Here is a 14,893-nt window from a genome sequence, read left to right as displayed (position 1 = left end):
TCCTTGGGTACCGCTGGTTTGACTTTGTGTCGAATGAGCGGTTGCTCATGGAGTCCCGAATGAGGCACATTACCTGCATTGTGAGGGAGCGTCAGTTACGGCACTACGGCCATGTGGCACATTTCCCCGAGGGTGGTCTGGCTCATAAGATTCTCATTGTTGGGGACCCAAGTGGCTGGACCAGGCCAACACCTGGCTGCGGCAGATGGAAGGTGTGAGCACTGAAGTCGAAAAACAACGAGATAAACATCAATTTAAAATTGAAAGCAATCTCTTTAATATTTATTCTTGGTGAATTTAAAAGAAAAACTTTGACACTTACCCTCCCAACCCCAGCTCAGCCAACTCATTTGAGTTCGGGCAGACAAACTAAAAGAAAATAATGTTCCCTCTTTTATCCCCTAGCTTGTTCATTAGCCAAAGGAGAACAGAGAAAAAAACCTAACAGTTCATTTTGAGGTCATACGTAGATTTAGGGTTGCATCTGAATTTATGACATACGGGAGTATGGAAAACAAGCAGTACCAGGCACTGGCTTTTTCTAAAGAATGTGTCCTTCAAGTACACACACACAAACCCAATTTAAGCAGTTTTCTTAAAGTTCATTGCATTAGTTATAAAGAGATTACATTCTTATAGCTTTAATATCTTCATTAGATTATATTTGTTTGGTTAGATTAATAATCCTTATTTATTAATTCATAAATGACATTTTTGTCTTATTTTTTTAAGCAAGAGTGAAGAAAATGATCCCATTGATTTATAATATCACAGAGTGTCCTATTAGTATCAAGAGGTTAGCACTTTCACATAGAAGAATGTGAGCAGTCTCATATTCTGTGCATAAACATAATTCCTTTCCTACCTAAATGAAGATCAGATCATACAGAAGTATTAAATCATATAGTTTTCTGCAGCATGATTAATACAAAATACATTCATTGGTATTTTGTGAGTTAAATACTTATAATCATCTGCGGTGGGCTGGCGCCTTGCCTGAGGTCTCCTTCCTGCCTTGCGCCCTGTGTTGGCTGGGATTGGCTCCAGCAGACCCCTGCAACCTTGCAGTTAGGATATTGCAGGTTGGATAATGGATGGATACTTGTAATCATTACAGTTAATAATGTTTTTTTCTGCTTTCTCAAGGGTCATTTCCAGAGGGTAGGACTGGACCGCATGTCTGCCTTGGGTGTTGCCAACCGGGATCCCAAGTTGTGTAGTGGGTGCAGGAATGCACTGTGCCAGTGCATGCTCCCCAGCTTGACTTGACTTGAATGGGATGTTGTTAGATTTTCAGATTTTTATTCAGTTTTTAAATTATAAACTAAAAAATATCAAGAACCCGCATTCCGCGAGATGAGACTTTGCGCCAAGAGATTTAAACAGGCCTGGGGCCGGAAATAAAAGACAAAGAGTAGGACAGCTGCTGTAAAGGCTTTTAAATGTTCAAAGTGCCATGCGAGATGCAGATCACGCGGTACGGCAGCAGCAGCAAGCCAGCAGCTAATCGAGCAAAAAAAAAAAAATACTGTATTTGTTTCCCATTGAATCACCGTTTAAGAGGGGGTTTCAGAGGAGCGACCGTGTCTCCTTGGGGTGCATTCAGCCCCCCTCTTCACGACAGCGCGTACAGTAGCACTGATGGGGGGGGGGAAGGGATTAGCGAGCAAAGCAAAGCCCCCTAGTTCATCAAAATATAATTGCGGAATACGTTCAAGGGAGTATAAAAATGATGGAAGAAGCGAAGCCTTTTTTAAGGTTTTTGACAGATTCATTTTTGTTTTTTGGTGTAGTAATAAGTTTTTACATGCAGAAGTTTTGACGACAAAAAAAAGTCTATTAATTTAATATTATTATTAGGTTGATTTAATTCTATTACCACTACAACATTGTTACAACAAGAATAATGCAAGATGAAAATATCGTTATGTGATCATCAGAGGTGACTGTGCAGAGGGTGCAGACCTTTAAATATCTGGGAGTGCAGCTGGATGACAAATTGGACTGGACTGCCAATACTGATGCTCTATGTAAGAAAGGTCAGAGCAGACTATACTTTCTGAGAAGGTTGGCATCCTTCAACATCTGCAGTAAGATGCTGCAGATGTTCTACCAGACGGTTGTGGCGAGTGCCCTCTTCTACGCGGTGGTGTGCTGGGGTGGCAGCATAAAGATGAAGGACGCCTCACGCCTGGACAAACTTGTTAAGAAGGCAGGCTCTATTGTAGGATTAAAGTTGGACAGTTTAACATCTGTGGCAGAGCGACGGGCATTAAGCAAACTCCTGTCAATCATGAAGAATCCACTGCATGCACTGAACAGTGTCATCTCCAGGCAGAGGAATAGCTTCAGTGACAGACTTTTGTCACCGTCCTGCTCCACTGACAGACTGAGGAGATCGTTCCTCCCCCTCACTATGCGACTCTTCAATTCCACCGGGGGAGTAAATGCTAACATTAATTTTATTTTAATTTTTTCATTTTTATTACTATTTAATTTAATATTGTTTCTTTGTATCAGTATACTGCTGCTGGATTATGTGAATTTCCCCTTGGGATTAATAAAGTATCTATCTATCTATCTATCTATCTATCTATCATATAGTGCCTTTCATCTATCTATCTATCTATCTATCTATCTATCTATCTATCTATTATATAGTGCCTTTCATATCTATCTATCTATCTATCTATCTATCTATCTATCTATCATATAGTGCCTTTCCTATCTATCTATCTATCTATCTATCTATCTATCTATCTATCTAGTTAACAAAAACAAACATTAAACCACAAACAAATAATACTACGGGTTTTTCATGACAAAATTGTCAGTTACTTTTATGGAGCACACCAGAAACGTTCCGAGTGTCAACTGGATGATAACATACATACGAGACAGCAAGATTGTTACGGTCTGCTTTCTATATAAGAGAGAATAGTAGCAGCAGAGGGAAATCTAATAAAAGATACGGTAGACAGGATAGTAAAATTTGGATGTATAGTCCGAAGTATTTTTTTTTTTTTTTGCTTTACGATCAGAAAGCTTACTGAAGGTTAGCAGCAAAGGAATCCTCAGTTTCATAAGATTGAGTCTTTACGGGTGGCTTGTTTAAATTCAGCAGTCAGGCTGATGCATCCCCAGATGAATGGAGTCCCTCCGATGGAAATGGAGTCTTGTTCTCTCTGTCTCATTAGGGCATTTGGGCAATGCCCAGTGGGCCACGGACTCTAGTCTGGTCATGGGCCGGCTGTTTCATGAAATAAATGTTATGTACTAGTTACTGTTTGACATTAAAATTAATTTTCTAAACTACTAAACATTATCTGTCCTGTACTGTGGTTTATATAGTCCTATCTAATATACTGCATTACATCATCAAGTTGTTTTAGTTGTCATTACACAGCAGTGCAGCAAACAATTTGGTCTAAACTTCCTTTTGCCGATTTCTGTTTCGATAGCGCTACATTTTGGTTAGCATATACATTATTGCAATTTATTTTTTTTCATATCTAATATTTAAATTCTTCGGTACTAATAATTAGTTTAGATTATTTATTATGCATTTTATTGTTCTCTGGTCGTCGGCGTGAGCGATAATGAGTGGTTTTCAGCTGCGATTATTAGCATGATGAAATAAAGTTATGAAGCACAGGATAGGAATTTCTGCGGTGGGTTGGCACCCTGCCTGGGATTGGATTCCTGCCTTGTGCCCGGTGTTGGCTGGGATTGGCTCCAGCAGACCCCCGTGACCCTGTGTTCAGATTCAGCGGGTTGGAAAATGGATGGATGGATGGAAGGATAGGAATTTTTCATATTAGGACGGAACATTTCTAGTTTATCTTTAAGTTAATGGAACATTTCAATCAGGTGAGGTTTTCATTCAACCCTCGGTTATCGTTTATTCACATTGTCAATGAGCAGCTACTAGGGTACTGGCACTTGGACATGACATTGACATTTGACATGTACTCTAATAACGTGTAAGCCGTGATACTCCATTTTTATTTTTCATTAAATTTTATTTCTAAGCATGTCGTCAAATTCTAAGTTGTGTCTGAACAACAGTGTACAGATTAAGTTTGGCGACAGTTTAGATAGAGTTCATATCATAGGCTCATAGCAAGTAGCGAGCCGCTTACAAATTTGAAGAAAATTACAATGAATAACGGGCCAACGGGGTCGACCTCGTCACCTCATTTGATGAAGGATGCCAGTCCACTCCTGCTCAGGGGAGACGATCTTCATGTCCAAAAGCAATGTTCTGGACCTTGTGATGTTGCCCACAGATGACTGGCCAGGTATTCTGGTGTTGGGCAGCTCGGCCTACAAGATTTGATTCTGGGCACTTTATCTGTGCAGTCTCTTGCTGTCTCCAGTTCCTTCAACTGTTAGATTGTATATTTTCTGATCATTCTAAACTATCCACACTATTATATTTTTGTGTAAAAAGGCAGACAAACTAAATAATGGCTAAAATTTCTGATTTGGCAGTCACAGTCCCTATGAGGTGCTCTACATTGCTGTTTGCATAATGAAGCCCGGGTCGCGTTTCTTGACACACTTCTGCTGAATGATTCCTTGGCTGAAAGACCTCAGTGTTGGTGTGTCACAGAGAGGATGTGTGGCATTGTTTATAAGGGCTCATTTATACTTCACGCTCAGAACGCGTAGGCGCCCGCATCATGGTTGCCACGCGTTCTCAGCATTCATTTGATGTGTCCTCTGAGCAGGTCTTCAGAAATTAACGCGACTCTTGTGCGGGTTGCAGTACCCGCAAAAAGTCGGGTCGCAGTGTGATAAAAGTCACGACGTGACGTCAGAGTCTCTGTTTACTATCTACATGTGACAGAAAGCTTTGCGGATCCTACGAGATCGGTGTGCGCGCTTCGATATTTGATGAATGGTTCAATGTGGTGGAGCAAAATGGCGACATACAGATGCATTTGTGGTGCTTTTATATTCAAGCGTCGCATATTCCCGATCGTAATGACACGATACATTTTAAAAGTCTCACATACCGTCTTCTGTGCCATCTTTTTTTCTAGGGCTTCAATCCGGTCCTGACCGCAGCGGATCACCAGCTATAGATAGCCACATCAAGCACATTAAATGTATGATATTCCAACTCTCTGCACATTTAGAATCCTTAGATTTATACTTTCAAGTATGTTACATGTTACAGGTAAATCGATAATTTCGTTTAAATAATGAATAGTGTTAATAATTACACACATGGGGGTGACATGCTGGCAGAGCAGTAGCGCTGCTGTCTCGCATGGAGTCACGTCCCTGGTATTCCTTGCCTGGAGTTTCCATGTTTTCCTGCTGGGTTTCCTCACTGTGCTCCGGTTTCCTTCCAAAGACATTAAGATTTGGTGACACTAAAATGATGCCAGTGTGTGTGAGTGCTTGTATTCACCTTGCGATGCCCGTCCAGGGATTGTTTCTGCCTCATGCCCAATGCTAGCTGAAATGTACAAATCTCTGGACTGATGGATTTAATCATTAAACATCCTTTTCAGAGATATTGCGGTAAGGTGTCCTCGGAATTTAATGGATGTTCCAGGCAATTCACAACACAGCGAAGCTGAACGTCTTCTCACCGTGATGATATCTCGCACTGCCACCTGGTGGATTCTTCCAGATTTACGTAAAGTAGGCGCACAGGTATAAACAGGACAACGCCTGCATAGCAGGAGTGTCGGCAGCAGCATGCGTCGCGTCGCAAGAAGTATGACCCCGGCCTAATGGCACTCGGTTTTGTTTTCTGCGAACTCCAGTGTGTCCTATGACGGAGCCTGCCATTTTAACTAAGTTATTAATTCAGTGGGCCTCTCTTGAAGTGATGTTACCAGCCCAGCATAACAACCACAACAACATTTATTCTGTAGCACATTTTCATACAAATGATGTGCTTTTCAAGATGAAAAAAGAAAATATATAAATAAAATTAGGCAATACTAAGCAACAAAGAATAAAAAAATGGCCAGGAGGACAGAAAAAAACAAAATCTGCAGGGATTCCAAGAGTCACGAGACCACCCAGACCCCACTAGGCATTCTTCCTAACATCAATGATCTCAATCAGTCCTCATTGTTTTCAGGCTTCACATGGAGGAATTAGACGATGCTGGTCATGTGAGCCTCTGGCCTTCAATCCATCAATGGGGGGACTGCATGTTGCCCTGATCAGATGGTGGGGGCGCAGGTCACCACCACAGAACACCGAAAGAGAACAGCAGAAAAAGTAGGGCTTAGTAGGGATTGTGGAGGCATGATAAAAAAAAAAAGATAATTAAATGCATTTACAGAATATCAGGGTTACACTAAAATGAAGCTATGAGATAGCACACCATAGACGCTCGCCATCAGAAGAGTTGTAGTAGGTGTGAAGGATGTCACTTTCCACATTAAAGGAGTGTAGACTTCTAAGGTAAAAGAGCCTGCCCTTCCCTTTCTTCTATAGTTTCTCTGTGTTACATGATCAGTCCAACCTGTCATTGATGTGAACCCCCAAGTCCGTGTTGGAGTGGACCACCTCTACATTCGCTCCTTTAGTAGTGACCAGACATAGTGGCACTTTAGTGCGGCGAAAGTCAATAAGCAGTTCCTTGGTTTAGCTGATGTTAAGTTGCACACAATCCACTTTGCACCAAGAAACCGAAGACGACTCCTGTCTCATCTCCTTTATCAGTACCCCCGCATAAGTGCAGAATCATCTGAGAATGTCTGCAACTGACCTGACCTGCTGTTGTATTTCTAGTCTGAGGTGTACAGAGTTCCTTGTGGTGCTCCAGTGCTCCTCGCACAGTCCTCGTGTCTCACAGATGGTGGTCTGCCTAACAGATGCAGTGCATTATCAGGGCACCACAGGCTCACCCACCTGCTTATCAGGGATAGTTGGATGGTATTGAAGGCGCTGAAGAAACCGGAAAAAAATAGATAACGTATAACAGTAATGCATGTACAGGTCATTGGAGTCCATCTCATAACCTGGACAGGTTCCAAGTTGTTTTTCTTTTTTCTTTGTTTAACCTGGTGCCTGAAGTTCCAACCCGATGATTTTATACACTGTGGTCCACCAGGGGGCGTACCGCTCCCCAAACCCCGACACAGACAGGCTGAGACACAAGTTAAGCACAGCACGGCGTTTATTCTTCAGTGGGAAAGCACTGTTCTTTGGGCTTCACAATACAACGCGCCAATATAAATAAACACGGTTTCCTGTTCTTCTTCGCTGCTCCTGCTGCTCCTTCTCTCTCTTCTTTTTCTTCTTTGCCTCCACTCCTCCTCATAAGCTTTGTCCTCCACCTCCCAACTCTTGTCTTCCAGATTGGTGGTGAGGTGGCTCCTTTTATAACACACCCCAAAGTGCTCCAGGTGTTTCTCGACCCTCTTCTGGGTGCACTTCCGGGTGTGGCAGAAGACGTTCCTCTGAGGACCCTGCAGCACCCCCTGGCGGCACCCACGGAGCCCAACAGGGCTATTCGAAAGTACAATTCCTGACATGCCCTGTTGGGATCTGTGTTGGTGTGGCAACCCGGGGGGACTGCCCTTTAGTGCCTCGAGGGAGATAATGTCCTGAATACGGTCTCCCCCTCGGTCCTTCCACCCAACCAGCATCCCGGCCAGGTAATCCTCCTAACACATCCAAAAATTACACACAGTAAATTGGGGGCGGGGGGTCAAATGCATTCTTACGTCTTTCAGTGTCAAATCCAGTTTTGTTTTTGTCTGGTGCTTTTACCATTTGAGAACATTTTAGGTGTCCAGAAAACAGTGAGAATTGACCAACTGGGAAACTTGAACTCACCAACTGCAGAAACAGCTGTGATGTCCGTGTTCATCAATGGTTTACGCCACTTTTGGTGTCTTCTCCCTCAGCTTGTCAGGAGTGTAACAATACCAGCCAAGAGAATTCCTGGGCTATCCTGAAAGAGCAAATCCCACTAAATGCCTGGAATTTGTGTCCTGTATTCCTGGTGCCAACCTATCGGCTCACCAGTTCGTTTAAGTGATGTCAGAATCAACTGGATAATCGATCATGAGTTAATGGAAGGTGACTTCCAGCAAGATGGAGCAACATGTCACAATCCCAGCCAACACAGGGCGCAAGGCAGGAAACAAACCCTGGGCAGGGCGCCAGCCCACCACAGGGCACACACACACCCACACACCAAGCGACAATTTAGGATCACCAATGCACCTAACTTACATGTCTTTGGGAGGAAACCGGAACACCCGAAGGAAACCCGCGCAGACACGGGGAGAACATGCAAACTCCACGCAGGGAGGACCTGGGAAATGAACCCGGGTCTCCTAACTGCAAGGCAGCAGCGCTACCCACTGCGCCACCGTGCCGCCCTGAAGGAAAACATACTAATGTGAAATTGCTGCCATTACACCCCGAGACGCTTGCTGATGCGTTCAGGAACGTGGAGTGCCACTTCAAAATGTGTCTGGCAGGAAACGGAAAACACTTCCAGCATCGCATATAATGCAATCAACTACACATGCGTCAAAGAATGTGGTGTATTTTTTTGGTTTAGATTGCTTCATCCTAACGGGAGTTACAACAGAATATTCGGGGGCCTCTTTCGAGTGAATCTACCTTACGTCTCTAGTTCCTCTGCGTTATGAGACCAGTCCAACCTGTCATTGGAGTGGACCACCTCTACATACACTCCTTGAATAGTGACCGGACACAGAGGCTTTCTAGTGTGGTGAAAGACAGCTTTTGCTATTTTTTTCTGCACCAGGAAATAATATTGGTACACTTTATAATATAATTAAAGGCTTACAGTAAATACAGTGGTGTGAAAAACTATTTGCCCCCTTCCTGATTTCTTATTCTTTTGCATGTTTGTCACACAAAATGTTTCTGATCATCAAACACATTTAACCATTAGTCAAATATAACACAAGTAAACACAAAATGCAGTTTTTAAATGATGGTTTTTATTATTTAGGGAAAAAAAATCCAAACCTACATGGCCCTGTGTGAAAAAGTAATTGCCCCCTTGTTCAAAAATCACCTAACTGTGGTGTATCACACCTGAGTTCAATTTCCGTAGCCACCCCAGGCCTGATTACTGCCACACCTGTTTCAATCAAGAAATCACTTCAATAGGAGCTGCCTGACACAGAGAAGTAGACCAAAAGCACCTCAAAAGCTAGACATCATGCCAAGATCCAAAGAAATTCAGGAACAAATGAGAACAGAAGTCATTGAGATCTATCAGTCTGGTAAAGGTTATAAAGCCATTTCTAAAGCTTTGGGACTCCAGCGAACCACAGTGAGAGCCATTATCCACAAATGGCAAAAACATGGAACAGTGGTGAACCTTCCCAGGAGTGGCGGCCGACCAAAATTACCCCAAGAGCGCAGAGACGACTCATCCGGGAGGTCACAAAAGACCCCAGGACAACGTCTAAAGAACTGCAGGCCTCACTTGCCTCAATTAAGGTCAGTGTTCACGACTCCACCATAAGAAAGAGACTGGGCAAAAACGGCCTGCATGGCAAATTTCCAAGACGCAAACCACTGTTAAGCAAAAAGAACATTAGGGCTCGTCTCAATTTTGCTAAGAAACATCTCAATGATTGCCAAGACTTTTGGGAAAATACCTTGTGGACTGATGAGACAAAAGTTGAACTTTTGGAAGGCAAATGTCCGTTACATCTGGTGTAAAAGGAACACAGCATTTCAGAAAAAGAACATCATACCAACAGTAAAATATGGTGGTGGTAGTGTGATGGTCTGGGGTTGTTTTGCTGCTTCAGGACCTGGAAGGCTTGCTGTGATAGATGGAACCATGAATTCTACTGTCTACCAAAAAATCCTGAAGGAGAATGTCCGGCCATCTGTTCGTCAACTCAAGCTGAAGCGATCATGGGTGCTGCAACAGGACAATGACCCAAAACACACCAGCAAATCCACCTCTGAATGGCTGAAGAAAAACAAAATGAAGACTTTGGAGTGGCCTAGTCAAAGTCCTGACCTGAATCCAATTGAGATGCTATGGCATGACCTTAAAAAGGCGGTTCATGCTAGAAAACCCTCAAATAAAGCTGAATTACAACAATTCTGCAAAGATGAGTGGGCCAAAATTCCTCCAGAGCGCTGTAAAAGACTCATTGCAAGTTATCGCAAACGCTTGATTGCAGTTATTGCTGCTAAGGGTGGCCCAACCAGTTATTAGGTTCAGGGGGCAATTACTTTTTCACACAGGGCCATGTAGGTTTGGATTTTTTCTCCCTAAATAATAAAAACCATCATTTAAAAACTGCATTTTGTGTTTACTTGTGTTATATTTGACTAATGGTTAAATGTGTTTGATGATCAGAAACATTTTGTGTGACAAACATGCAAAAGAATAAGAAATCAGGAAGGGGGCAAATAGTTTTTCACACCACTGTATACTGCTCAAAAAATGAAAGGGCCCCTTTTTAATCCGAGTATAGCATCAAGTCAGTGAAGCTTCTGAACTATTGATCTGGTCAGTTAAGTAGCAGAGGGGCTTGTTCATCAATTTCAGCTGCTTTGGTGCACTAGAGTGGCCACAATGAGACGACCCCAAAACAGGAATGAATGGGTTAACAGGTGGAGGGAGGCCGCTGATTTCCCTCCTCATCTGTTCTGTCACTCGTTTTGCATTTGGCTACGGTCGGTGTCACTGCTGGTAGCATGAGGCCGTACCTGGACCCTACAGAGCTGGCACAGGTAGTCCAACATCTCTAGGATGGCAGGCACATAAATACGTGGCATTGCCAGAAGGTTTGCTGTGTCTTCCAGCACAGTCTCAAGGGCATGGAGGAGATTCCAGGAGACAGACAGGCAGTTCCTCTAGGAGAGCTGGACAGGGCCCCTCTTAGAAGGTACTTAACCCATCAGCAGGACCCACCGGTTTCTGCCTCCTTTGGGCAACGAGGAACAGGATGAGCACTGGCAGAGCCTACAAAACGGCCTCCAGCAAGCAGGCAGGCCACTGGTATGAATGTCTCTGAGCAAACAATCAGAAACGGACTTCATGAGGGTGGCCTGAGGGCCTGACGTTTTCTAGTGGGCACTGTGGAGCTCGATTGGCATTTGCCATAGAATACCAGAATTGGCAGTTCCACCACTGGCGGGCACCCTGTGCTTGTCACAGATAAGAGCAGGTTCACCCTGAGTAGATGTGACAGACATGTAAGGGTCTGGAGAAGCCATGGAGAACATTGTGCTGCCTGTGACATCGTTCAGAATGACCGGTTTGGTGGGGGTCAGTGATGGTATATCTGGTGGGGTGGGGGGGCATATCTATGGAGGGACACACCAACCTCTACAGGCTAGACAACGGTGGGCACCTTGACTGCCATTAGGTATCAGGATGAAATCCTTGGACCCATTGTCAGACCCTATGCTGGTGCAGTGGCTCCTGGGTTCCTCCTGGTGCACGACAATGCCCGGCCTCATGTGGCGAGAGGATGAAGGAATTGATACCATTGACTGCCGCCTCCCCCAATAACCCCCGACCCCCCACTGACTCACCTGACCTCAATCCAATAGAACACCTCTGGGTGGGACATTATGTTTGGGTCCATCCGACGCCTCAGACTGTCCAGGAGCTCAGTGATGCCCTGGTCCAGATCTGAGAGGAGATCCCCCCAGGACACCATCTGTCATCTCATTAGGATGTTGTCAGGCATGGATTTCATACAAGCTACTGAGTACGATTTGGAGTTGCTGCAATGACATTTCATCAAAATGGACTCGCCTGCCTGCCCCATCATTTTTCCCCCCTTTGATTTTTGGGGTGTCCCTCTATAGGTTCATCCTTTCCTTTTCCATCCTTTCGTTCCTCACACATCACCATATCAGTCCATAGCAGTAGAGAGAGCCAGCATTGGGATCGGATGTGTTTTCAAAGTGGTCCTTTAATTTTTTTTGAGCAGTGTCATCATATAATTTTTTAGCTCTCTGTTTATTGAATTGCTTCATTTATCTTTCACTTGTTTCACTCTCATCCCTAACTTTAGATTCCGAAGCCTCACTCCTGTTGCACAGTATGGTGCTTCTCTCTGTGAACTACCCTGAAGGATTGCACCGTTGATTTTCCACAGATAGGGGGCACCAGAGAAGACCAGTTTCCATTTCAAGGCTTTCCCAAACAGTGAGCCTCTCACTTCCCCTTGGCAAGCCTTTCCTTTCCACACGGGACATTTTTTCTTACTCCGTGTTCTACGGTGGGAATTCCAGTCTTTGGAAGGATGGCGGCAAACCCAAGATGGAGTCCCAGAAGACCATGTTGGCAGCCTTCTGGAGTCTCATTGCTAACCACCGATGGCACCTGACAAAGTTTTATGTGTGTGGGTTTGTTTACCCGTCTTCAATTATGGTTTACTTTTGTTTTTACGAAGAAAAAACCCACAATAGGTCACTCGGCTTCAGTTGAATTGCTTGTTCATTGGGTGACTTTAATGTCAGAGGGAACGAGTGCCGTGCTTATCAGGTAAATCAGAGTGTTCAGCCTCCTCTGTTGGGTCACTTGACCACCCGTAGGATGCTCTGATCTAACGACCAAAATGCTTATCACGAACTATCAGTTTATTTAATTTGATTTGGGGAACATTTGGAGACGTGAGAGCTGTCTCAGGGTAGCTCTCTTTCTGCAACACTTGGATTCTGTCTGCCTTGAGGTGCCATTGTCTGCCTCACGTTTTGGAGGCCTTCATCAGATGAAGGAAACTCACATTTGATAAATGGTATTTTTTTTATTATCGGGGGTTTTATATTGAGAGCTGTTATCATTGTGGTACAGTACTTATTAGTCTGTGAAAGATGGTCAGTACTTCTCTAAAAATGTTTACAGTGTGTTGTGAGGGAAACAGAGACCTGTCTGACAGGAGAGATACATTATGGTGCAAAAGTTCTTATTTATTCTTTTAAAATATTTTGATTCCTGTGATGCAGAAAGTAAATTTTCTTAATGTGTTTTTTGCTTGCCATCTCCTTCGTATTTACGAAGTAAAATTTAAAGTCAGAAGCTTTGTATTTCTGCCCACATTTGTTCAGTTAGAAGTGACTTAGAGCTCATTGGGATCATTTAGGGGCCAGGCTGCCTTGAACTCAGTGCTTGGTCACTCATCCTTAATCTGCTGGTTCTTTTGATGATGTTGCTGCACACACTGAAGCGCAGTTCTGTCTTCTGACACACATTTGGTTTAATGGTGTTGGACCCCTTTAGGATGTGGTATAGCTTTGCTTTTGTTATACACAGTTTAGAGGAAAAGCTGAGCTATCTTACACACCCCATGGACCCTTGGAATATAATCCAGTTTTCCGGTACTTACTGCCACCCATGGAAACCCCCTTTACGGCAACACTTCATTTTCTTCCACAGCATTTAGGCAGAAATGTCTACCTTCTGGCACACCACATTGAGCAATAAGCCCCGCCTTCCTGTACAACCTTTAACCTGTAGCCCCGCCTTCTGTTCAAACTTTAACCTGCAGCCCTGCCTGCTGACACACCACATTGAGTAATAGGCCCCGCCTTCTGTTCAACCTTAAACCTACAGCCCTGCCTCCTGACATACCATGTTGAGTTAAAGGCCCAGCCTTTCTATATAATATTTAACCTGTAGCCCCGCCTTCTGTTCAACCCTTAACATACAGCCCTGCCTCCTGACACACCACATTGAGTAATAGGTCATGCCTTCTGTTCCATCTTTAACCTGTAGCCCCGCCTTCTGTTCAACCTTAAACCTTCAGTCCTGCCTGCTGACACACCATGTTGAGTTATAGGCCCCGCCTATCTATATAATATTTAACCTGTAGCCCCACCTTTTGTTCAACCTTTAACCCGCAGCCCTGCCTGTTGATACACCACATTGAGTAATATGCCCCGCCTTCTGTTCACCCTTAAACCTTCAGCCCTGCCTGACACACCATGTTGAGTTATAGGCCCAGCCTTTCTATATAATATTTAACCTGTAGCCCCGCCTTCTGTTCAGTCTTTAACCTGTAGCCCCGCCTTCTGTTCAACCTTAAACCTTCAGCCCTGCCTGCTGACACACCATGTTGAATTATAGGCCCTGCCTATCTATATAATATTTAACCTGTAGCCCCGCCTTCTGTTGAACCTTTAACCTGCAGCCCTGCCTGCTGACACACCATGTTGAGTAATAGCCCCGCCTTCTGTTCAACCTTTAACCTGTAGCCCTGCCTTTTATTTAACCTTTAACCTGCAGCCCCGCCTGCTGACACACCACGATGAGTGGTAGGCCCCACCTTTCTGTACAACATTTAACCTGTAGCCCCGCCTTCTGCCAGATCCTTGAAGAAGGTCCCGCCCACATTTATCCTATAATTATGTCTTGTTTAACACACTTTGAGCTATAGCTGCCCTCCTGACAAACACACTTTTTGATATAGTTTGCCCTGCCTCCAAACTCACCATTAAGAAAAACGGTTCTTCCTTCCGTCACACTCTTCAAAACAGTTTCCCACACAGATACAACCTTTAATTCGTAGCCCTGCCAGCTAAAGGATTAAGAACTTATTCTGACCTTGTCACTTTCAACACACTTTTTAATATGTGGTAGATTTAATTCTAAGTGGACATATTTGCCTTTTTTGTCCATCAATTTACACTCAATAACCAAGAATGTCAAAGTCAAAATGGGTTTTTAGAAAGGTTTTCAAGTTTATTGACAATCAAAAACTAGAATCTCTCCTTAACTGAAGCATTCAGACCCTCCATTCATTACTTGGTAGAAGCCCCTTTGGCAGCACCTCCAACTTCAAGTCTCTGTTACTTTTGCACACCTGGATTTGGGCAGTGTATCCCATTCATCCTGTCAGATCCTCTCAAGATCCATTAGATTGGATGGAAAGCATCTGTACGCAGC

The 14,893-nt window shown here is 43.9% G+C and overlaps 1 protein-coding gene across 1 annotated transcript in view; it reads left to right on the top strand.

The window, feature by feature from the left end:
• letmd1 (LETM1 domain containing 1) overlaps positions 1 to 13,106 on the top strand; it is a 66,431-nt gene extending 53,325 nt beyond the window's left edge. Inside the window, exon 9 of the mRNA XM_039746691.1 lies at positions 12,021 to 13,106. Within this exon, the coding sequence (XP_039602625.1) occupies positions 12,021 to 12,094 (74 nt within the window). The 3' untranslated portion in view covers positions 12,095 to 13,106. The remainder of the gene's footprint in view (positions 1 to 12,020) is intronic.
• Positions 13,107 to 14,893: the final 1,787 nt, after the last annotated feature.

This window comes from Polypterus senegalus, chromosome 3 (assembly GCF_016835505.1).
Source record: "Polypterus senegalus isolate Bchr_013 chromosome 3, ASM1683550v1, whole genome shotgun sequence".
In the NCBI taxonomy this organism is placed as follows: domain Eukaryota; kingdom Metazoa; phylum Chordata; class Cladistia; order Polypteriformes; family Polypteridae; genus Polypterus; species Polypterus senegalus.
Note: the sequence above shows the minus strand (reverse complement) of the source record. Positions and strands in the feature narration are given on the sequence as shown.